At 41.6% G+C, this 22,567-nt stretch overlaps 3 protein-coding genes across 4 annotated transcripts; 1 reads left to right on the forward strand and 2 right to left on the reverse strand.

The window, feature by feature from the left end:
* Nucleotides 1-116: 116 nt before the first annotated feature.
* On the reverse strand, nucleotides 117-2,703 carry LOC142544676 (purple acid phosphatase 5-like). Its single transcript, XM_075651710.1, has 8 exons — nucleotides 2,424-2,703; nucleotides 2,100-2,306; nucleotides 1,892-2,003; nucleotides 1,576-1,802; nucleotides 1,214-1,352; nucleotides 897-1,117; nucleotides 640-761; nucleotides 117-531 (listed from the first exon to the last, which is right to left on the reverse strand). The coding sequence occupies exons 1-8, from the start codon at nucleotides 2,586-2,588 to the stop codon at nucleotides 327-329; spliced, it is 1,398 nt and encodes a 465-aa protein (XP_075507825.1). The 5' UTR covers nucleotides 2,589-2,703; the 3' UTR covers nucleotides 117-326.
* A 3,433-nt stretch (nucleotides 2,704-6,136) lies between these two features.
* Nucleotides 6,137-15,359, forward strand: LOC142546034 (guanine nucleotide-binding protein subunit gamma 3-like). Of its 2 annotated transcripts, none has more exons than XM_075653512.1 (6): nucleotides 6,137-6,248; nucleotides 6,471-6,737; nucleotides 14,404-14,456; nucleotides 14,574-14,618; nucleotides 14,804-14,854; nucleotides 14,935-15,359. In XM_075653512.1, exons 2-6 carry the CDS (start codon nucleotides 6,594-6,596, stop codon nucleotides 15,239-15,241), a joined length of 600 nt encoding a protein of 199 aa, XP_075509627.1. In that variant the 5' UTR covers nucleotides 6,137-6,248; nucleotides 6,471-6,593; the 3' UTR covers nucleotides 15,242-15,359. The 2 variants fall into 2 exon arrangements, with proteins under 2 accessions (XP_075509627.1, XP_075509628.1); XM_075653513.1 differs by having other exon boundaries at nucleotides 6,533-6,737.
* Nucleotides 15,360-15,496: 137 nt separating this feature from the next.
* LOC142546033 (subtilisin-like protease SBT1.8) lies at nucleotides 15,497-19,006 on the reverse strand. Its single transcript, XM_075653511.1, has 2 exons — nucleotides 17,290-19,006; nucleotides 15,497-16,370 (listed from the first exon to the last, which is right to left on the reverse strand). Exons 1-2 carry the CDS (start codon nucleotides 18,902-18,904, stop codon nucleotides 15,709-15,711), a joined length of 2,277 nt encoding a protein of 758 aa, XP_075509626.1. The 5' UTR covers nucleotides 18,905-19,006; the 3' UTR covers nucleotides 15,497-15,708.
* Between the last annotated feature and the right edge of the window lie 3,561 nt (nucleotides 19,007-22,567).

The following is a 22,567-nucleotide window of genomic DNA, read 5'->3' on the forward strand; positions in this document are numbered from 1 at the left end:
TGGCATGTGCGAAACAAAAGGATGAAAAATGAGTATTATCTCTGCATTTTCAATAAAGTATGAAATCGAGTATATATAATTATTCAGTATAGATCTCATACTTTGTTTAAAAAAACAATATATATAAAAAGATATAACCGAGAGCAGTACTAAATTCCTAATTTTTACACATGAACTATATGATTTTACCAGATAAAGTACTCAGTGAAGCCAAAATAACACATCCCATAGTAATGTAGAAACTCCTAGTTCAGCTAGAAAACTTGACTGAAATCAAGGACAACAAAAAGAAAGAAAACAACTACACAATTCCATTTATTTCTCTGTTAAACTAAGCTTGAGCTGGAGCTAGGCTCGTCGTGTGGGTACCAATATCTATTGTAAAACCATGTTGAGTCGGCTACGGTAGGCTCGTTATCTTGGTTACGATGCCAAGTATAGAATGCATGAGTCCGGTTTTTTATTTCAAGAATCGCGTGACCAAAACTTGCTTCCCGAAAGGCTGAGTAACTCGGCTGTGGATCCGCGAAGCTGCAAATTGTATTGCGAATATTAACAGAAAGAAATACTTGTTGATGAGCAAATGATGCTACCATAAAGAAAACAGAGGTAATGAAAAAGAACGCAAGGTAGTCTCACTTATCGGCTACGCCTTCGATGTTTCCACCATCACCAATGGTTATATACACTGGAGCACAAGAGTTCTTAACTGGTGCACTTAATCCATTAGTTATGTTGTATTGAACATTCGATATTCGTTCCTTGTACGCACAATAAAAAATGAAATATATAGATCAAGAAAATGGCATGCAACTGTTTGATTGGAAATGTACACCGCATATATACGTTGAATCTTCTTCATCTTCACTATTAAAATGTGTTACTCGAAAGCTCACCGAGCGTTCGTAGGAGTGAACATGTCCAGAGAACACGAGATCGACTTTGTTTTCGACGAACCATGGTTCGATCATAACTCTCATGCTCTCTCCTTCCATATAGTGATAGTTATTACTATTATACATGGGGGAGTGAAGCAGCACAATCAGCCATGGAGTTTCGGATCTGTTAACTTTTGGAAATTCTCGCTCGAGCCAATTGTAATGAGGGGTATATTTACCTGAGATAAATTAATAAATGAACAACAAATCGACAACCATCTATTTTTTTTTTTTTTACAAACAGATAATAGAATCGTAGAAGGCGAATTATTTACCGTAAGCCGAGTAAGACGATAAGACGATTATGTATGCTGATGCACGTTTTATCGAGTACCAAAGAGGAGACGAGCTTTTGGACGCCTTGTAAGGAACGTGATACCTGTGCATATAAGGCTTGAATGGAGTATTTTCCTCCTGCAAAACATAACAAATCACATCCGTTACTAGCTAATCTAACTTGACAGAGCTTGATCTTCAAGAAATAGCCTCCAATACAAGTCACGTTGTGTTAAAATTACACAACATGAAAACAGTGGCGACTTGTTTAAATCCAGAAGGGATTAAAAAAATGGAGAGGGGGAGCGCGCAAAATGAGCTTTGGTGAGGAATTAAATGTATTAGGATAAGTAAGCCTTACAATTTCAGGGGCATGGTCGATTTCGTGATTGCCTGCAGTCCATATCCACGGTTGGTATGCAGTGCTCTTCTCGACGAAACGGCCCCAAATATCCCACTTGACATTGTCGTGAAAGGGATAATGATCTGCATATGAAAGATCGCCAACAAATAGAACTGCTTGCCCTTTTGGGTTGGATACATAATGCTCGAACGTTTGATTCGAGTCGTATGTCTGTCCCAAATCTCCTGAGTGGATAAAACAAACACATAAGACTAAAAATCTTCGAAAATGGCACATGTTACCATTTAGAATTGGATTTTTGAACCATGCTCACCCATAACACCGAATGTGTAAGGGACATCAGGTCCTACTTTAGGAGGAGTTGTGAAGGAAAATTTCCGAGCCGCGTTGTGCTTACCGAGTTCATAGATATACCTTGTATCATACTACACACATGAAAACAAATATTAACCAAAAATATAAATGAAAAACCATGCAAAAAAGCAAAGGAAATTAAAAGAACACGACAAAGTTAACTTCACCTTAAGCATTCTAAGAGTCGCATGATGAATGAAACCAGAAGTGTAGTTATAGTATCGATAACTCGAGGTCGCAGCTTGCACCTTATGCCTGCGCCTGTGTTCCCCCTCCGCCTCCCAATACGTGACCACATTCGGATTCTTGTGCAACGGCGTCACCCAAGAAACGATCACCCCTCTCCCCTCATGATCCCCCTGCGTTATATGAACCTGAATATATTCCAAACAATCACCATATATAAGCTACAAAACAAGCCGTTAATCGATTGCCACATTAAAATTTCCGAAATAGAAAACATTACAACATTTCAACCCGCAAATCTTTACCTGTTCAGGTGCATTGAATATCGCAGGAGAAGGGAAGTGCTCCGGTGGCATATCAACTGATGCATGCGGTTTTCGCACGTACTTACTGGTTATTCCAGCGTTGCATGTGACAGAAACATGGAGCCATAGACAAAGAATTGGAAGAATCCACGTGACAGAAGCCATTGGAGTTGAGAAGTAGATAGCTCGTTGCTGTGGTAGACTTTATAGGACGGGGGAGGATTTATAGAGTATAGTTTGTAACTGTTGGGATTCTAATAACAAGCCAATCTCGAATATTCCTCCCTTTTTCTGAAATTCAGTTTATTTTTCGAATTATTTGCTTAATTAACTTTAATTAATTTCAATGATGGGATTATTTTAATACATTTGAACATGATATGTGTGTGTGTATAAAAACACATATCTAAATTCTAACATTAAGTAGAGAATAAAAAATAATTTGACTAAATGTCCGTATCTGTCCCTGCAGTAACCATTTTATCATAATCATATCTTACCCAAAAAAATTTATATTGACGCCGTAAGTTTGAGTAAAATATTAACTTTCAAGTTTGGAGAAAAACTCACAAAAATTATGTATGATAGACGGTCTCACAAATTTTTATCTGTGAGACGGCTCAACTCTATCGATATTCACAATAAAAAGTAATACTCTTAACATAAAAAGTAGTACTTTTTATGGATGACTCAAATAAAAAATATGTTTCATAAAATACGACATGTGAGACCGTCTCACGGAAGTTTTTGTCTTTTTTTTAATCCTTCTTATCACCTGGGACAAATAAATGAAAAGGTAACGTTGCACTTTGTGGGGATCCGGACGCTAATCATCTTCTTAATCATCTTTGAGATTTAATTATCAATTAAGATAAACAGGGTCTAAAAATTTTTCTTTTTTTAAAATGTAAGAGCGGAACGTAATGGAATTTAACTAGTATACATCTCAGTATAAGAGTACAATAATGTACAACAATTAGTCAAACTAGTCTAAGGTTCAACTACTAAATTTCAAGTATTAAACCAAATCTACAATAAGTCCGGAATCACCACTCTAAACTCGTCTTCTCTCATCATCTTCTTGACCCCGATCATGTCCCACCTGTTGTCATGCACACATACAAAACAAGACAACAGCCGGATACTCCGGTGAGAATAAATCCCAGTATAAATAATGTATACATGCAGTTAACTGAATTAACATAAAAGCATGAATTATATCTTGTCACATGTAGCATAATCAAACAACATATATCAATACCAGTCTGTAAATAAAACATGAATCGTAATCTACGAAACATAAATCAATACGGATCTGTAAATCAAATTCTAGTCTCAATATCTAAGACTCGACTCATCTCTCATTCTAATCTAAGGATCCCGGTGAATAAGAACGTAACATGTCTCCCACCTACTACTACCAGTCGCAGTGGCGGTACGTTCTTATTTCTGGACTTCGGTCTAGCTGTATCGAATAATCTACAATAAGAACAATGTTTGTATCTTAAGCATATCGATACACCAAACGTCCAGTGTCTTGGCGTATCTACCAAGACTAAGCCTAGTCTGACAATGTGCAATGGGTCAGTGACTATACTGTCAAAATCTAACTCCTCTGTCAGTGACTCTCACTCCATAGCTCTCTGCTTTCTACTTCTAATTCAATAGAATAAACATAATCATTAAAATACAAAGGTATAAAAATAATACCATACAAGTATGTGGTTTAGGGAAACTCGAGTTAAATCTAACTCAAGTCGATCTCCCAATTAACATCAATTTATACCTTTCTCTTCTCGGTCTGATGAAGACGAAGTCTCGTATTCCAATCTGTCCATACCCAATCTGGCAATGACAATCGCATAAATACAATATCAGTATATAAATTGATTCAAAACCTGTTCTGATCAATACTCAAATCAGTATATAATCTGATCCATATCTGAACAAGGTACAATCTAATTCATATCAACGATATCACGATACAATCGAAATCATTACTGAATCTGATCAATCTAAATCAACTGATGTTTCGACGGCATAACGATACAGTCTCGATAACCTCGTCAATCTCAACATCACAGAGATACTACCAGAATTCACAATCAGTATCAATACAATTCATAATCTTAATATCGGTACACTTAGGATCAGTAATAACACAACTCTGATATCAAATCTCAATCAATATCTTTCGAAAATCATAACAATTGTATAAACAGTCTATTCTTTAATCTGACTTCAATTATACGATGTCTACTGTATCAGAAACACCATATATGATTCCTATTCAATTCTGACAACATCATAATTTCAAATCGTATCTAAACGTAACAAAACTTACGTCCAGTTGAAGCTGTCGTCGCTAGGAACTCGGTGCCGTACTTAGATTCAAAATCAGAAGGACGGATCACTCGTAAATCTCAAATCTCACGCAAAGCTTCCTCGGTGCTTCCCTTCTCCATTCTGAGGAAATTGCTTGGATATATATATATATATATATATATATATATATATATATATATATATATATATATATACACATATCTCGTGCATGCAAGGCAAGTGGCTCACTCCTTCACATAACACGTCTCGCGCATATGCGCGACACAATCCGCGCATATGCACGAGACCTACGGGTCTCAGCTTTTAACCACTCGCGCATATGCGCGCTTTTATCTCGCGCATATGCGCCAAAGTTTCTGGACGGGTCGCGCATATGCGCGCTTTATCTCGCGCATGTGCGCCGATGGTTCTGTAATCTTCGCGCAGGTGCGCGGGGACTCTTCTCGTACTTCATGTCAAATCTTCTTCCGGTTCTCCCGGTCTGATCCGTTCCGTTTATAGTCATCTCGATTAATAAATAAATAATTTCAGATTAATCTCAGATTACAGTAATAAAATCTCGGGCCTTACACGCTTGCTTTATTAATTTGATTTTAGAAACATATTGTATATTTGATGTATTTGAAATCATTTATAATTACTATTGAAATGAAACAACTTTATACGATATAAATTTAAAATTCTGTCAATTAATGTGAAATCAATGAAATTGAAATACTTCCTCTCAAATTAGGGAATATTTGTAAAATAGAATTTGAAAACAAAATTGAAAAAATCAAAATAAGAAATGTAATAAATAATTGATTATAATATTAATTTATTATTTTAATATTTTTTGTAAAAATCGAATTAAGATCACATTAACATTTAGATTTTAATAAAATTAAATAAAATTTATATCACGTATTTTAAAAATACATAAAACAAATTTTTTATAACCCAAAAAAAAAAAATTAGTAACGACAAACACTCATATGATTGGATGGAAAGCACGCCCAGAATTTTACCTTTTTTCATAATAAAAAATTTGGCTTTGATTAGATTAGATACATGAACCAGTGTGTCGAGCTTCTGTTCTGCCATTACCTGTAAAACACTGCAACACCTTCAATACATTTACACACACCAACTGTGTAAGAAGAAAGTGACATTTGCACTTTGCTTCAACTAAAGCTTTGTTTCCGCGAGTTGGTGAAAAATCTCTAGTCAAAATATTTTTTTGGTTCATTTTCTACTCACAAAATTGTGGTATTATATCATACAAAATGTGGTACACTTCATATGAAAATGTGATACTAAAAAAGTACCCAAAGACTGAACACAAAAAAATCGACGGTTGAAGACCGAACGCCAATTTTCCGTGGTTTCTGCCTCCACCTTTCCCCCGTTAACAAATTCCTTGCAGCCTTTTTCACTGCCTTCTCTGTCAAAAGTATTATCGCATCAGTGATTCAAGAAAAAGCACTCTTTTCCCTATAGGTACTCGCCGTTTTATCCTTTTTCATAGGAAAAACTTATGGGTTTACTATTTTCTTTATCTGTTTCCTGACTAAATCCATGCAACTGCTAACGAGCCTGCGTGGATCATAGATGTATACTTTGTACTGTATCTGTGCGTGTGTGTGTGTGTGGGAGCTCAGTAGTTATTTCTTCTGTCTTTTTCGTCTTCACTCCATTCGATCCTTCTGTTTCACATTTCAGTTCCATTATTGTTCGTTCCTCTTTCTTTTCTGTGATTCATTCAATTCCGGGTTTTATCAAAGATTGATGGCCAACATGATGAGGAAGCATTGAGATATAAGGAATTTTGGTTTTGGTGGAGAAATGGAGGGTTTAAGTGGCAGTGGTTTGGTGTCGGCACTTCCGCCGCCGAGGCCTAAGTCTCCGCCGGAGTATCCGGATTTATATGGGAAGCGGCGGGTGTTGGCCAAGATTCAGATGCTGGAGAAGGAAATTGGCTCTCTTGAGGTTAGATGAGTACTATAATATAATTACACATATACTTAACACTTAAATTGTACAATTTGGTTTCAGAATGAATGTTTGAACTACTATATATATATATTGATACTCACGGGAGATTTAGGGTCCGATCCACGCAAGCGTCACTAATCCAGACACGGGCTTCAAAATTACCCTGGGCCTGAAATCACAAATAAGACCGTTAGGAGGGGGCCAGGAGAGTATCCTGGCGTAGCCCCTCCGACGCTCAAGTCAGAGACTGAGGATATATGGGGGGAGCAGCTAAGGGCGCTGCTGAAAACAATATAGTGAATCCAATAACTGAACACTCAAACCTGGTATTTATAGGAGAATACATGGGCCCTTGATGGGCTTGTCTTCCTTTTGAGCTAGGGATGGGCCAAGGGTAATGGGCCCATCCATGGGGTATCACCAGTCTCCTCTCCCGAGTCGAACTGAATCGTAGGTTCAAAGTTCGATTAGATGTGTTGTCCTCGGGTCACCGGGTACGAGTTGTGTATTTTCTTCCGGTCGTTTGTCAGTCTCCAAAGATTTGGAAACAAATTAAATCATATCGCAATCTTGTTATAGTTTTCTCTTCAATTCGTTCACCAGCTCTCCCCCCCCATGCCCGAGTCCTCGCCTCGCTACCCTCGCCGAAACCCCATTCAAGCTCGCCCAGCCCCACGAATACAAGCGCCCAGCCCCGTGCGCCGCGCTTCGCCATCCTCCCGCTCGCCCTGCCGAGCTCGCCCAGCCGAGCCCCCTGCCCCTCGTCTCCTGCCGAGCGCCCATCCGAGCCCCTCGCTCGCCCAGGCACCCAGCCCCGCGCGTCGCGCCTCGCCATCCTCCCGCTCGCCCTGCTGGGTGCCACGCTCGCCCCTCGCCCAGGCCCACACGCCCGCCTCGCCTGCCTCGCCGTCTCCCTGCCCAGCCGAGCTCGCCGAAGCCCACGCGCCAGCTCCTCGCCACGCTCGCCCCTCGCCCCCTCGCCTGCCAGCACCTCGCCCAAGCTTCGCCCTCGCCACCTCGCCCCCTCGCCTAAGCTCGCCCAGCCGAGCGCCCACGCTCGCCTAGCCAAGCACTCGCCCTCGTCGAGCGCCACGCTCGCCCAGCCAAGCTCTCGCCCGGGGCCCCCAGCATGCCTGCTCGCCCAGCCAAGCTCTCGCCCGGCGCCCCCAGCACGCCTGCTCACCCAGCCAAGCGCTCGTCCCCTCCGAGCGCCACGCTCGCCCAGCCACGCGCTCGCCCGGCGCCCCTAGCACGCCTCACGCCGCTCCACCCTCGCCCAAGTGCGCCTGCTCGTCCAGCGCCCCCCATCTCGCCTCGCACACCCGCTCAGCCCGCAGCCACTCGCTCGCCTCTTCACGCTCGCCCAACGCATCGAGCGCTCGTCCAGTACGTTGAGAATTTTGATATATTCCCTTGCGAATGGTTGTGTGATTTCTGAAAAAATTATGGGGGCGTTGCCCCCACACCCCCACGACCTGACCGGGCAGGTCGATCCCCGTAAACTCTGCTCCCCGTAAACATCTTTTGTTATCGACTAACCAAATAAATTTTTCTCTTCCCAAACTTTTCTCCTCTGCTAGGCGATGTCTTAGCAGGAAAATAAAAACTCAACATCTCCACCCTCTAACTCCTCTGCTAGGTGACACGTTAGCAGGAAAATAAAAATTCACTACCCCCACCCTCTAGCTTCTCTGCTAAGCCGGGTCTTAGCAGGAAAATAAAATTCAACTCCTCCATCTAACTCCTCTGCTAGGTGATACCTTAGCAGGAAAATTTAAATTCAACACCTCCACCCTCTAACTCCTCTGCTAGGCCGGGCCCTAGCAGGAAAATAAAATTCAACTCCTCCATCTAATTCCTCTGCTAGGTGATACCTTAGCAGGAAAATAAAATCAACACCTCCATCCTCTAACTCCTCTGCTAAGCCAGCTAAGTCGGGCCTTAGCAGGAAAATAAAATCAACACCTCCATCCTCTAACTCCTCTGCTAGGCGATGCCTTAGCAGGAAAATAAAGTCAACACCTCTACCCTCTAACTCCTCTGCTAAGCCGGGCCTTAGCAGGAAAAATCAAACTCTCACCTCATCATCTCATAACTCCTCTGCTAAGCCGGGCCTTAGCAGGAAAATAAAATCAACACCTCCACCCTCTAACTCCTCTGCTAGGCGATGCCTTAGCAGGAAAATAAAGTCAACACCTCCACCCTCTAACTCCTCTGCTAAGCCGGGCCTTAGCAGGAAAAATCAAACTCTCACCTCATCATCTCATAACTCCTCTGCTAAGCGGGGCCTTAGCAGGAAAATAAAATCAACACCTCCACCCTCTAACTCCTCTGCTAGGCGATGCCTTAGCAGGAAAATAAAGTCAACACCTCCACCCTCTAACTCCTCTGCTAAGCCGGGCCTTAGCAGGAAAATAAAGTCAACACCTCCACCCTCTAACTCCTCTGCTAAGCCGGGCCTTAGCAGGAAAAATCAAACTCTCACCTCATCATCTCATAACTCCTCTGCTAAACCGGGCCTTAGCAGGAAAATAAAATTCAACGCCCCCACCCTCTAACTCCTCTGCTAAGCCGGGCCTTAGCAGGAAAATAAAGTCAACACCTCCACCCTCTAACTCCTCTGCTAAGCCGGGCCTTAGCAGGAAAATAAAGTCAACACCTCCACCCTCTAACTCCTCTGCTAAGCCGGGCCTTAGCAGGAAAATAAAGTCAACACCTCCACCCTCTAACTCCTCTGCTAAGCCGGGCCTTAGCAGGAAAAATCAAACTCTCACCTCATCATCTCATAACTCCTCTGCTAAACCGGGCCTTAGCAGGAAAATAAAATTCAACGCCCCCACCCTCTAACTCCTCTGCTAAGCCGGGCCTTAGCAGGAAAATAAAGTCAACACCTCCACCCTCTAACTCCTCTGCTAAGCCGGGCCTTAGCAGGAAAATAAAGTCAACACCTCCACCCTCTAACTCCTCTGCTAAGCCGGGCCTTAGCAGGAAAATAAAGTCAACACCTCCACCCTCTAACTCCTCTGCTAAGCCGGGCCTTAGCAGGAAAAATCAAACTCTCACCTCATCATCTCATAACTCCTCTGCTAAGCCGGGCCTTAGCAGGAAAATAAAATCAACACCTCCACCCTCTAACTCCTCTGCTAGGCGATGCCTTAGCAGGAAAATAAAGTCAACACCTCCACCCTCTAACTCCTCTGCTAAGCCGGGCCTTAGCAGGAAAATAAAGTCAACACCTCCACCCTCTAACTCCTCTGCTAAGCCGGGCCTTAGCAGGAAAAATCAAACTCTCACCTCATCATCTCCTAACTCCTCTGCTAAGCCGGGCCTTAGCAGGAAAATAGAATCAACACCTCCACCCTTTAACTCCTCTGCTAAGCCGGGCCTTAGCAGGAAAAATCAAACTCTCACCTCATCATCTCATAACTCCTCTGCTAAGCCGGGCCTTAGCAGGAAAATAAAATCAACACCTCCACCCTCTAACTCCTCTGCTAGGCGATGCCTTAGCAGGAAAATAAAGTCAACACCTCCACCCTCTAACTCCTCTGCTAAGCCGGGCCTTAGCAGGAAAATAAAGTCAACACCTCCACCCTCTAACTCCTCTGCTAAGCCGGGCCTTAGCAGGAAAAATCAAACTCTCACCTCATCATCTCCTAACTCCTCTGCTAAGCCGGGCCTTAGCAGGAAAATAGAATCAACACCTCCACCCTTTAACTCCTCTGCTAAGCCGGGCCTTAGCAGGAAAATAAAATCAACATCTCCACCATCTAACTCCTCTGCTAAGCCGGGCCTTAGCAGGAAAAATCAAACTCTCACCTCATCATCTCCTAACTCCTCTGCTAAGCCGGGCCTTAGCAGGAAAATAGAATCAACACCTCCACCCTTTAACTCCTCTGCTAAGCCGGGCCTTAGCAGGAAAATAAAATTCAACGCCCCCACCCTCTAATTCCTCTGCTAGGAGATACCTTAGCAGGAAAATAAAATTCTTCTCTTCCACTCTGCTCCTCTCATCGCCGACTCTGCTCCTCTGCTAGGCGATGCCTTAGCAGGAAAATAAATATTCTCCACCTCAGCCTCTACTCCTCTGCTAGGCGATGCCTTAGCAGAAAAAATTTAACTTTTCTCCCCCCCCACTCTTCTCCTCTACTAGGCGCAGCCTAAGCAGGTAAAATAAAATTCATATAATCCTCATAATACAAGAACAACCACGAACTTAATATAAGAACTTGGCTTTATTAAATATCAACTGATAACGTAAGACAAATTCAGGAACGAAATACATCAAAAATGAAGTAAAGATGTTCTCTAAGGTGGTAAGCGTTCCCATGCCTCTTTAGAGCCTTACCCAGCGCATTCTCCAACTTTCCTCTCAGCTCCTCTTGTACCTCCACAGGACAAAGTTACCCATTTTGAAGCTTCTCCGAACGACTCTACAACTGCAAGACTGAGCTCAAGCTTCCATGCGAATGCTCGTGACTTCTCTTTTCTTCTTTCTTCACGATTCTTTCATAACAACGACGTGCGACTTTTTGGTCCCCGCACAGGACTCCAACTCCTCTTCCCACAGGAAACTTAAGCTTCTGATGATAACTGGAAGCTACTGCTCTAAAATCCTTCAGGGCTGGTCGTCCTAGAATTCCACTATACGCTGACTGGGTATCTACTACAGTGAAGGCTATCACCTTTGTTACCCGCCGAGGATCAGTCCCCAAGGATAGAGGAAGAACAATCTGACCCAAAGGCAAGATGACGTGTTCTGCAAACCCATACAGCGGGGTGGATACCGGCTCAAACTCAAATCCTCTCATCTTCATTTGATCCAACGTGCTCTTGAACAAGACGTTCACAGAGCTTCCATTATCAATAAATATCCTTGCCACATCATAATTGGCAATGGTGGCCGTCACCACCAAGGCATCGTTATGTGGAGTCACAACGCCCCGGAGGTCTTCCGGCCCAAAGTTGATGACGGGGTCTTGTGGTAAGTCTGCACCACTATATATCTCAAAGTTCTCCAATTTTCTCCCATGTGCTTTCCGAGCTCGCCCAGAGTCTCCATCAGTAGCACCCCCCGAGATCATATGAATCATTCCTCTCGTAGGGTGGTTATCCTCATTCATTCCCCTCCTCGGTTCCACGAGCTCCTGAGGGACATCTTGACATCCACCTTCCCCTCTCTGCTCACCCATCCTCTGATTTATCCATGGAGGGCCTTGACCACGCCTAGGGGGCGAGCGAGACCTTTGTCGACTCCTTAATGAGGATCCTTCTCGTCTATCCCGTGAAGATAATCTAGCACTGTACCCAACCCTTCGCGACTTCTCCCACCTCCCCGCGGGCTCCCTCACCTCCATCACCTCGTCCCGACTCCTATCTAGGAGAACATGGGATGAGAATTGTCTTCTACTACTAGTTCTGTCTTCCTCTCTTTCCCCCGCACCCCTCTTTCTTCCTCCTTTCTCCGCTCCCTCAACTCTACTTCCTCCGGGCCGGCTCTTCATCCTTCTGTACCGTTGGGCATCTTCCAAGTTTACATATTTCTCAGCTCGAGCCAACAGATCATCATAGCTCAACGGAGGCTTCTTGACCAACGACTTGAAAAACTCCCCTCCCCTCAGTCCTTGTGTGAAGGCACTTATCATGATGTCAGGGGTAGCCGCTGGTATTTCCAGCGCTGCACTGTTGAAACGCTGGATAAATTCTCGCAAAGTTTCATTCTCTTGCTGTTTCATCACGAACAGGGTCAAATAATTTTTCTGGTGCCTCTTGCTGCTGGCAAATCTGTGCAAGAAAGCTGTAGCAAAATCGTCAAAAGACTGTATGGAGTTGGGCTGCAGGGTATTAAACCATTGCTGGGCTGACCTCACCAACGTGCCCAGGAACACCCTGCACCTGACTCCATCTGAATATTGATGTAACATGGCCGCATTCTCAAATCTCCCCAAGTGTTCCTCGGGGTCAGTATGTCCATCGTACTCTCCCACATTCGACTGTCGAAAAGTTGGAGGAAGTTCTTCTTCTAAAATGGCTAGTGAAAAGGGACTTCCTCTCTTGGGTGCCGGTGCTCTGCTTCCCAACTGCTGTCTCAACATCTGTATCTCCCTCCACATCTCCTCCATCTCCGGATTCTCCTCACTTGGGAGGGGTCGCGTCTCCTCCACCCTACTCTGACTGCCCTTCACATTCTCCTCTCGCTCCTGGCGAGCGGCCTGCTCTTCTGCAAACATAGACTCTTGATTCCTCTTCATGGCCTCATCCACTGTTCGAGTGATAAATTGGCCCAGCTGTTCCAGGGTCAAGTTTCCCACATTCTCATTGGGATGGGTTTGCTCGACCCTCGTCTCGTGGATGGGCTGCTCAGTTCTGGCCTCTTGACGAGGTTGTTCATGTCTCGTCTCAAGATGCGGTTGTTCTTGTCTTGTCTCAACATGAGATTGTTCGGGTCCCCTCTGAGGACGCGATGATGCCGAGGTAACTCTTCTACTTCCTTTCTTGCCTACCATCTCTACGTCTCAACTCAAGTCTTCCCACAGACGGCGCCAAGTGATACTCACGGGAGATTTAGGGTCCGATCCACGCAAGCGTCACTAATCCAGACACGGGCTTCAAAATTACCCTGGGCCTGAAATCACAAATAAGACCGTTAGGAGGGGGCCAGGAGAGTATCCTGGCGTAGCCCCTCCGACGCTCAAGTCAGAGACTGAGGATATATGGGGGGAGCAGCTAAGGGCGCTGCTGAAAACAATATAGTGAATCCAATAACTGAACACTCAAACCTGGTATTTATAGGAGAATACATGGGCCCTTGATGGGCTTGTCTTCCTTTTGAGCTAGGGATGGGCCAAGGGTAATGGGCCCATCCATGGGGTATCACCAGAGTGATACTCACGGGAGATTTAGGGTCCGATCCACGCAAGCGTCACTAATCCAGACACGGGCTTCAAAATTACCCTGGGCCTGAAATCACAAATAAGACCGTTAGGAGGGGGCCAGGAGAGTATCCTGGCGTAGCCCCTCCGACGCTCAAGTCAGAGACTGAGGATATATGGGGGGAGCAGCTAAGGGCGCTGCTGAAAACAATATAGTGAATCCAATAACTGAACACTCAAACCTGGTATTTATAGGAGAATACATGGGTCCTTGATGGGCTTGTCTTCCTTTTGAGCTAGGGATGGGCCAAGGGTAATGGGCCCATCCATGGGGTATCATATATATTCATCTTTAGTACACTTGTTTCCTTTCGGCATGATATTGACAGTTAATTGTTTGGAAAGATAGAAAACCCTGTCATTTGTAGTGGCTTTGGAAAAGAATAGACCCTTGAGTTTACGATCGTGTTTGGCAAAGTTAATCTTTAAATAACTAATATGTTTAAATTTGATCATTCGGTGCTAATATGTCACTCTGTATGTTGCTCCTGCACATACATTTTTTGAAAAGTTGAAGGGCTATATTTTGATACGGGGACTAAATCCCAATCTGTGTTAAACTTTAACAGGTTTAGCTGCATGGTTTTTCAACGTAAAATCGACTTTATACTTTATATTCGGTGAAATTTGCATATACAATAAAATTTTAGTTCTCTCTGTATGTTTCTCCTGCACATACATATGGAGACACTACAGTCATTTTTGTTTGATAAAAATTTTGGGCCAAGCAGGAAGAGTTGAAGTCTACCGATGGGTTTCAGCAAGCTTCAAGATCGTGTAAAGAGTGTTATTTATTCGACAACGTATTATCTACTCGTGATTTTCAGGTGTCTAAACTTCATACAATCTTGCAACCTTCTTGATCCGATCCGGGTTAAATGACTATCTTTCGACCTGGCAGGATTGTAGAATTCGTCACATCAAATGCAGATCCTCTTATGCCTATGTAAGAATAGACGCCAATCAATTCAGGGGCTGACCAAAAATATCGAAATTTCGTCTATGCTTTTTCGAAAACTACAAGTTCTCGTTACGAAATTTACTCGGTCGCTCAACCTTGCCCCGAGCAACAGCCCCTGCTAATCTTTTTGTTTACATTTTATTTGTTTCTTAGCTTTGTTTTATCTACAGAAGCAGAACTAAGGAAATTCGCAGACCTCATGGCTTCGGGAAATGGCTATGGTACTTTATCTTCTTTAATTTTGTACGATATTCCGTTTGAACTCAAGTCATTAGTGATCAAAATATTCGTCTTCATGCAGTGGAGTATCTTGTTTCAAGATGTCTGGAATCTGCACAACCGATCCGGAGATACCACCATGCAGCAAGTGTGGTTGCAGCGGCCAATGTGTGACCTGCCGAGTGCCTAAATTCGCCTGTGGCTCCTGCTTGACTACAGAACGCCTTAACAAGTCCAAGTGCTGCTGGAACTGCTGTATTCCCAAGTTCCGTTCATGCATAACTTGCTCTTGCTCCAGTATCAAATGTAGTGCTTCTCCCAAGTGTCTCCAGGTAAATTTTTGTTCTTGTTACAGAAACTGCTGCTACCCTAGCTACTTCTGCTATTGAGGCACATTGAAATCGTGTAATGCAAAAGTTTCAGTTTATTGAATCTTTACCTTTAGAGCCATCAACACTTGATGTGAGATGCACGATTTGCCGAAACTTGAAATTTATGTAATTTTTGTTTAGGGATGTCTTTGAAGGGACTGGAAAACTTGGGATAATTTTGAGATAAGCATTTACAATTTTAAACCAAAACGCAGTATCCATGGGGGAACAACATCATCTTCTTCGTGAAACTTTTCGCCACCTATAGTCAGATTCTTGTGAATTAGGATTCTTGATAATAATAACTAAAAGAAAACATGAGCTTGAGTTATTTTGTTCGGTCCTGAATTCAGTAAATTAAAAACCATCACATCTATGCCCGTCAACTGTTTAACTTCACCAATACACAAGAATCCTTTGCAGAATGCAAATAATATGTCTGGAGATTCTGCAAAAGGATGGTGATTAAAAAGTACACAATCTCGTTATTGCGTCCAAGAGAAAGCAACCGGGCTTTTCACTTGATGCTGCGAGTTGCTCCAAGAAATGGACCCAAACGCACTTCGAGCCAGCGGGTGTAGGCCCTTCTGCGACACAAATGTGACTGTGTACCGTTGCTTATCACCCACCTTCGAAAAAACGAGAGTCGACGGCTTCACACTAACCGAAACCGTAGAGGGTGCATCGACAGAAACTGTGTAAACAGAACCTGCAGCTCCCACATTGGTCAGTTCCCGGGTGTATCGAACCACCCTCGACTTCCTAAACAACACTGAGAACGAGGGATAGTTGAGCTGGCCAGGGTCTCGAAATTTCCTGGCACAAGTGACGTTTGAACGCTTTACAAAAATCTGCACCATCGAAATAGAGTAATCCAAAGAACAGAGGAATGCTATGTAATCTTCTGGAGTGGCATCGTATACGAGCCCTGGAGATAGGGCCTTGTGGGGGTCAACATGGCCGGCTCCATATGCCCACGGAGTAGAAAGCGAGTAGTCGGCAGCATCACGGAGAGGGGATCCGGTGTTGTCCAGCGTGTAGGCCGTTGTCATCAGAGAGGATTTGATGCCACTCGGGCTCCATTCCGGATGCGCTGCTTTCAATAACGCAGCTAGTCCACTTATGTGGGGGCAAGACATGGATGTACCTGCCCATTATCATTACCAGTTCAGGAATACACCAACCATATGTTTTGGAATAAGTTCGGGAATGCTCATTCAATTTATAACTCATTCATACGTTCCAACTGTGTTGAGTACAAGAAAGATTCCAAAATCTGGGTGATATGTAAAAAAAATTGACATATAAATTGAACCGCTAAGTGACACCAAGGTAAAGGAGAGATCGCCAAATTCGGGCAAGGCCGGTAAGATAACTGGAGGTGGGGGATGAGTTGGGTGGTTAGAACAGCTCAAATCTTAAAATAATATCAAATATGCTTTTAACTGTAATAATGTGAAAGCTCGACTATTTTCGTGGACTGTCTAGGCAAGAAAACGACCAACACAATTTCAAAAATCCACCAAACACCTCCCTTTACAGCTCACTCTACTCTATGGATTTGGATTCTTTATCCAGTAGTGGGCCCAACAACCCACAAATTATTTGTCTATTTTTTGTTAGTTTATCATCCACATTGCTATAATTATTATTATAATTCAAAATCCAATATCATAGCTATCAGTGGAATAATTATATCAATTAATAATTCAAAACACGAGCTTTCCAAGCATGGCTCCTTTCTCTAACCACTCTTTAGAATAACAAATTATTGCAGGAATGTTGGAACATTATTTTTCCAAGAAAATATACGTCACGAGCTTTCATAACTTATTCGTGGTAGACAAACTAAATACTAAAAAAGAATTAGGTTGTAAAAAACGTGAAGCATAGTGACACGTCGAGATCAAGCAATTATTAGTATTGTCTTTTGTCATTAAAGGAATAATCGCTACTTACTCTTGCTTTATGTTTAATCTCGTTTCTTATAATAATGTAACTGATTTAGGTAAAAAGGAACAGTGAGATATGAAAATTTATTTGAAATGTAGAGCATTGATTCTTACCAGACATGATGTTGAACATAGTCTTCCTGTTGTCCTTCTCTAGCCCAGTGGGCCCCACGGCCTGAGACCAACCTGCCAAGATATTCACGCCAGGCCCGATCACATCTGGCTTCAAGATCTCCGGAGTAACCATGTTGGGCCCCCTCGAACTGAAAGCCGCCGCCACCGGCGACGGCTTCACGTCCACCACCGTCCCGCCGAAACTCAGAACTGCCCTGGGTTTCCTCTCCGTCTGCACGTACTGCCTCATCACGTCGCCCACTTTTCTCCCCACCGCCATCGCAGGCAACAAGTGGCTGTCAGCCACCAGCTCCTCTCCACTCGCCGCCGTGTTTGCCAGTATCATTCCAATCCCTCCTGCGCCTCTCACCACTGCCCCCTTCTCCACCCGAGCGTTGATCCCTCGGTCGCAAAGCACCACCTTTCCACGCACCGTTGATGGGTCCAGAGAACCCGGCAAGCACAAATTGCCGGAGCCATTGCTGCCTTTATCGTATATCAATTCCACTAAATCATTCCCCATTCCTCCCCCACTGTACAATGACACCCCTGTATATTTCTGGCCATTGCCAAATGTGGCAAAAGCTGGGAAATCCCTGTCAATTGTGCCTGCTCCAACAGTCATGATCCATGGAGCAACATTTGCAATAGAAGCTTTCGTGGGCCCACTGTTTCCTGCCGAACACGAGACTAAAATACCTTTCTCCATGGCTGCAAAGGCACCAATAGCAATGGTGTCGCGGAAGTAAGTTGCAGATCCACCGCCCAGAGACAAAGACAGCACATCAACCCCATCGAGAATAGCACGGTCCATGGCAGCAAGTATGTCGGAACCAAGACAACCCGATTTCCAGCACACTTTGTAAGCCGCCAATCGGGCATGAGTAGCCATCCCACGGGCATTTCCTCTAGCATAACCCAAAAGACTAGCGTTCTCCACCTGAGACCCGCCTGCGGTGCTCGCTGTATGTGTACCATGTCCATCGTTATCGCGTGGGGACGGAGATTCCTTCACCCCGACTGATATGTCGTAACCTTTGGAGAAAAACCGGGCACCAATCAACTTCTTGTTACAGTGGATTTTTGGATCAAAATCAGCCGCCGCCTCACACTCACCGCGCCATCTCGCCGGCGCATCAGACATTGTCACATCGCTGAAAGATTTAGATTCTGGCCAAACTCCGGTATCGAGAACCCCGATAATGACATCTTGTGAGGCCTTATTCAGTTCCTGCAAACTGTGCTCAGCCCACGTCCCGAAATCAGTTTCCAGACCCAGAAACTCCGGAGTACGCGTGGTGTGAAGAGTGTAGATCTCATCTTCAAAAACTCCAAGCACCGAATCCGACTGACTGAGTAACTGAGCCTCCTCCGGGGAAAGGGCGGCAGCGAACCCGTGATAAGAGGACTCGTAAACGTACAGGAGCGAATCTGGGTCGCCGGAAGTGAGCAACTGGAAATGGTCAGCATACCATTCATTGTGTGTGGCATAAGATGCGGGCTTCTGGTAGTGCTTCATATGGACAATGTATGTTTTCTTGGAGGAAACTAAAAGGATGCATGATTGAAGAACAACGGCGATGGCGGAGAACATTTTTACAGGCGCAGACACCATAATCAAAGAGATGAAATTCACGGAATACTACTTCAGGTTTTTCAGAGTGTCTTGTCTGGTAGAGACAGTCGGGAGAGACTGTCAGAAGATGCAAGAAGATGGACCAGTGTTGGGAATATAAACAGGGAGTGGGTTGTAATAAGGCTTCAAGTTTTTGTTTATTACGATAATGACACTACCAGCTTATCCGTGTGGGGTTTTTTTTGAGTACGTGCATTGGGAATTATTCTGTGGATCCGGTGCAGGTGAGAAAAGTTGGACTAAACAATTTACGATTTAATCTTGACCGTAGATTTCCAGAATTTGGTTTTGGCAGAAAAATAATAAAATATCCATCGTGCCGCGTCCAAGGTCAGGAATATAAATGAATCGATCGCAAAATTTTCGATTAGATTTTATCGAATTGAATTAAGTTCGAGTTAAATTTCAGATAAAATTATTGCGAATCACTAATGTGTTTTAATATTTTATTATATATATAATTTCAAGCTTTTGGACTATTGAGTTTTCGAACTTTCAGTCATCGAATATACTTAATTCAAACCAAATCTAAATATTTTTTCAATTCCGTTTGTTTATAACTCTGTCTAAAGTGAATGAGAAAAATAACAAATAAGATAAAAAGAAACTAGCCTTATAAATTAATATATTTTGGATTTTTGATATTTAATTTGCTAACTTATGTTTTTATATAATAAATTGGTCTTGACATGCATAAAACATATTGTTTGTGACGTCAGATATCGAGTATGTAGTTTGATATTGTTCCAGCATGAATTGGAAAAAAAGACCATAATTTTTTTTTTAAAAAAAAAACAGTTAATCAAAAACCACTGCAAATAATTTATATGGCGATTTTTGCAGTTTTCCTTGGTACATGCAAATTGAATCAAAAACTATTGATGTGGCATTTGTAAATATATAGCTCGATATGGTTTCACGATACATGAAGCATTTAATGTCATTAATTGGTATCCGCTTGCATTTAATTGTGTCATCAATTAAAAATTTTATACATTATATATACGAGTAGGTCTCTTGTGAGAAGGTCTCACGAATTTTTATCTGTGAGACGAGTCAATCCTATCGATATTCACAATAAGTAATACTCTTAGCATAAAAATAATATTTTTTCATATATGACCCAAATAAGATATCCGTCTCAAAAAATACGATTCGTAAAAATATATATATTATATATATATGTGTGTGTGTGTGTTTCTTTATATTTACAAGAGCAAGATTTCCCGTTGGAAACCTTGAAATGTGAGATCAGATAATCTTGCATCACATAAAGAACCCCCTCAAAGGCTTTGGCTCCACAAATTTATTTCACATGCATGAACTAATTGTAACAACTACTTGAAACAAACTTATCAAGTAGGTATTTAGATAATTAGATCCAACAAAATTAGATAAATTAAGTCTTCTTCGACTGGTATTTGACCTAATCTCACGAAAGCAATCAATGGATTATGATCTAATTTTGATTTACTTTTTCTTTTTTACTTTTTCATGTAATCTTTTAGTATGATTGTTTATTATTTTTTTTACACAAAAACTAATATAAAACAGTCTCACTGGTCAATTTTTTGAAACTAAGTATTACTTTTATTGTAAATATGGAGTCTGTGAGACTGTCACACAAGATGCATATTCTTTAATTTTATGCAAAGTAACAGTGATTGGTGAATTAATTAGTAAGTTAGTATTAGCATTAGCATTTATCGGTTTGGCATGTGATTTAACTTTTAATGTGTCAATGATAAAAATTATTTTATTCATAAAATATGTAGGATCGAGCGTTTGCGTGTCGATGATAACAGTAAACTCAAATCTTTTAAATAATACAACAGTTCAAAAATCATGTTTCGATCATTCTCATGACATGGGCAATTATTGAATAATAACAAAATGGATAAATAAAATCTCTGAACCGGAAAAATATAATAATAAACTTCTTCAGATGTGATATATAAAATTTGACATTTATTTATTTTTATAACCTCCGTATTAATGTCAACTGCACGTATGGGTGTGCAAAATAAGTAACTTCATCGAGGCATTTAAGCATTACTTGCAATCGTAAGATTTATTTTCCCCTTTAATAATCTATCAACTAACAATATTCGAACTCGAAAATAATAAAGGTGCTATTGATTATTGAAAATTAGGAAGAGCCGATATAATAAATGGTAGTGCATAATTATCCAATAAAAAAATAATTCAAATTTAATAAAAAGAAAATGCCCTTATAGATTATTGAAAATCATTAAAAAGAGTGAAGTATAATAATTAAAGTAGTGCAAAAAAATATATAAAACTTCAATTATTTGCCAAAATTAATTTATTAGTGGATTAATTTTTTAGTTTAATTTAGATAATATATCGTTTCTTTTTTCCCTTTTGGTCTTCTCCTCTCTCCGGTACAACCTCGAGTTGCCGGGTTGACTCAAAATTCAGCCTTCAAATTGTAGATGCAAAGGAGACCCCATCCCATATAATAAAAATTGAGAATTTATTTATTATTTGTTTTAACAAAGAGAATATATTAGGCCAAAATTGTAAAATCGAGAGCAGTTGGGTTGGGTTGGGTTGGGTTGGGTTGGGTTGTACTTAAGTAAGGCCTTTTGTGATTCGAAAATAAGTTGTTAGGATTCGTGTCAATTTGCTTATGGGCTGGCCCATTACACCGTTTCTTGACCCATGACTAAATCAAATAATGGTTTTCTTCGTTTGGGTTATTTAACAGAGAATATGATCGTTAGTAATAAGTGACTAAAATTCTAATGGAGTTGGAAAATTAATTCTTATATTACCAGCCAAAACTAATCAAGCCTCTCGATTTAATTAATATTTTCCTAAAAAAATTTATATGTGAAGGCAAACACAAGATAAATAAGAGGACTTGCTTTTAAATCCTTAAATATAAACATGAGTTTGTGTTCAATCACTGTCAAGGAAAAAATGTTTATGTAATTCTTGGTTCGTACAAAAAAAATAAAAAATTACACTTAGTGGACTCAAATTGGGAGCTAAAATTGATTATTGTTCGGACTATTTATGAAATTCAATGGGCTGCAGAGAGATCATGTCTTCACCATAGGATCCAAAGTACCGAGTTCATAATTGCTGCGAGGAAACATATTAATGACAAGGTCCACTGAATAGAAACATTAAATTTTTTTATTTTTTATTATAAATTATTGTTTCAATTAAGAATATATGGATTAAATCATGCAATCTACGAAAAGAAACATATCTTTTTTTTTTTTTGAAATGGAAAAGAAACATATCTTGAATTCGGTGTTTGCATAAATGGTTTGATTGTTGTTATACGTAGAAATTTCATGGCTAATTTGAAAAGTTCAATAATAAATAAATCGAATTTTTCCATCAGTAGTTAATCACGTAATTGACCCCAATCCTTAGCACTTTCCTATGCCGGACATGGGTAGAGCCAAAGAAAAGGCAACGCCTGAATCTCTGAACTAAATAAGAGAATTGAGACAGACTTTTCAGCTCGTAAAGCCCACTCTGTCTTCTCTAAGAGCTAGCGAAGCAATCACCGAGTGTATTATTTTTATTTTTATTTTAATTTTTATTTTTGGTTTAGATTTTTATTTTTTTGGCATTTTCTTTTGTTTTTAAGTTTTCTGATAC

Source organism: Primulina tabacum, chromosome 5 (genome assembly GCF_025594145.1).
Source record: "Primulina tabacum isolate GXHZ01 chromosome 5, ASM2559414v2, whole genome shotgun sequence".
NCBI classification, from domain to species: Eukaryota; Viridiplantae; Streptophyta; class Magnoliopsida; order Lamiales; family Gesneriaceae; genus Primulina; species Primulina tabacum.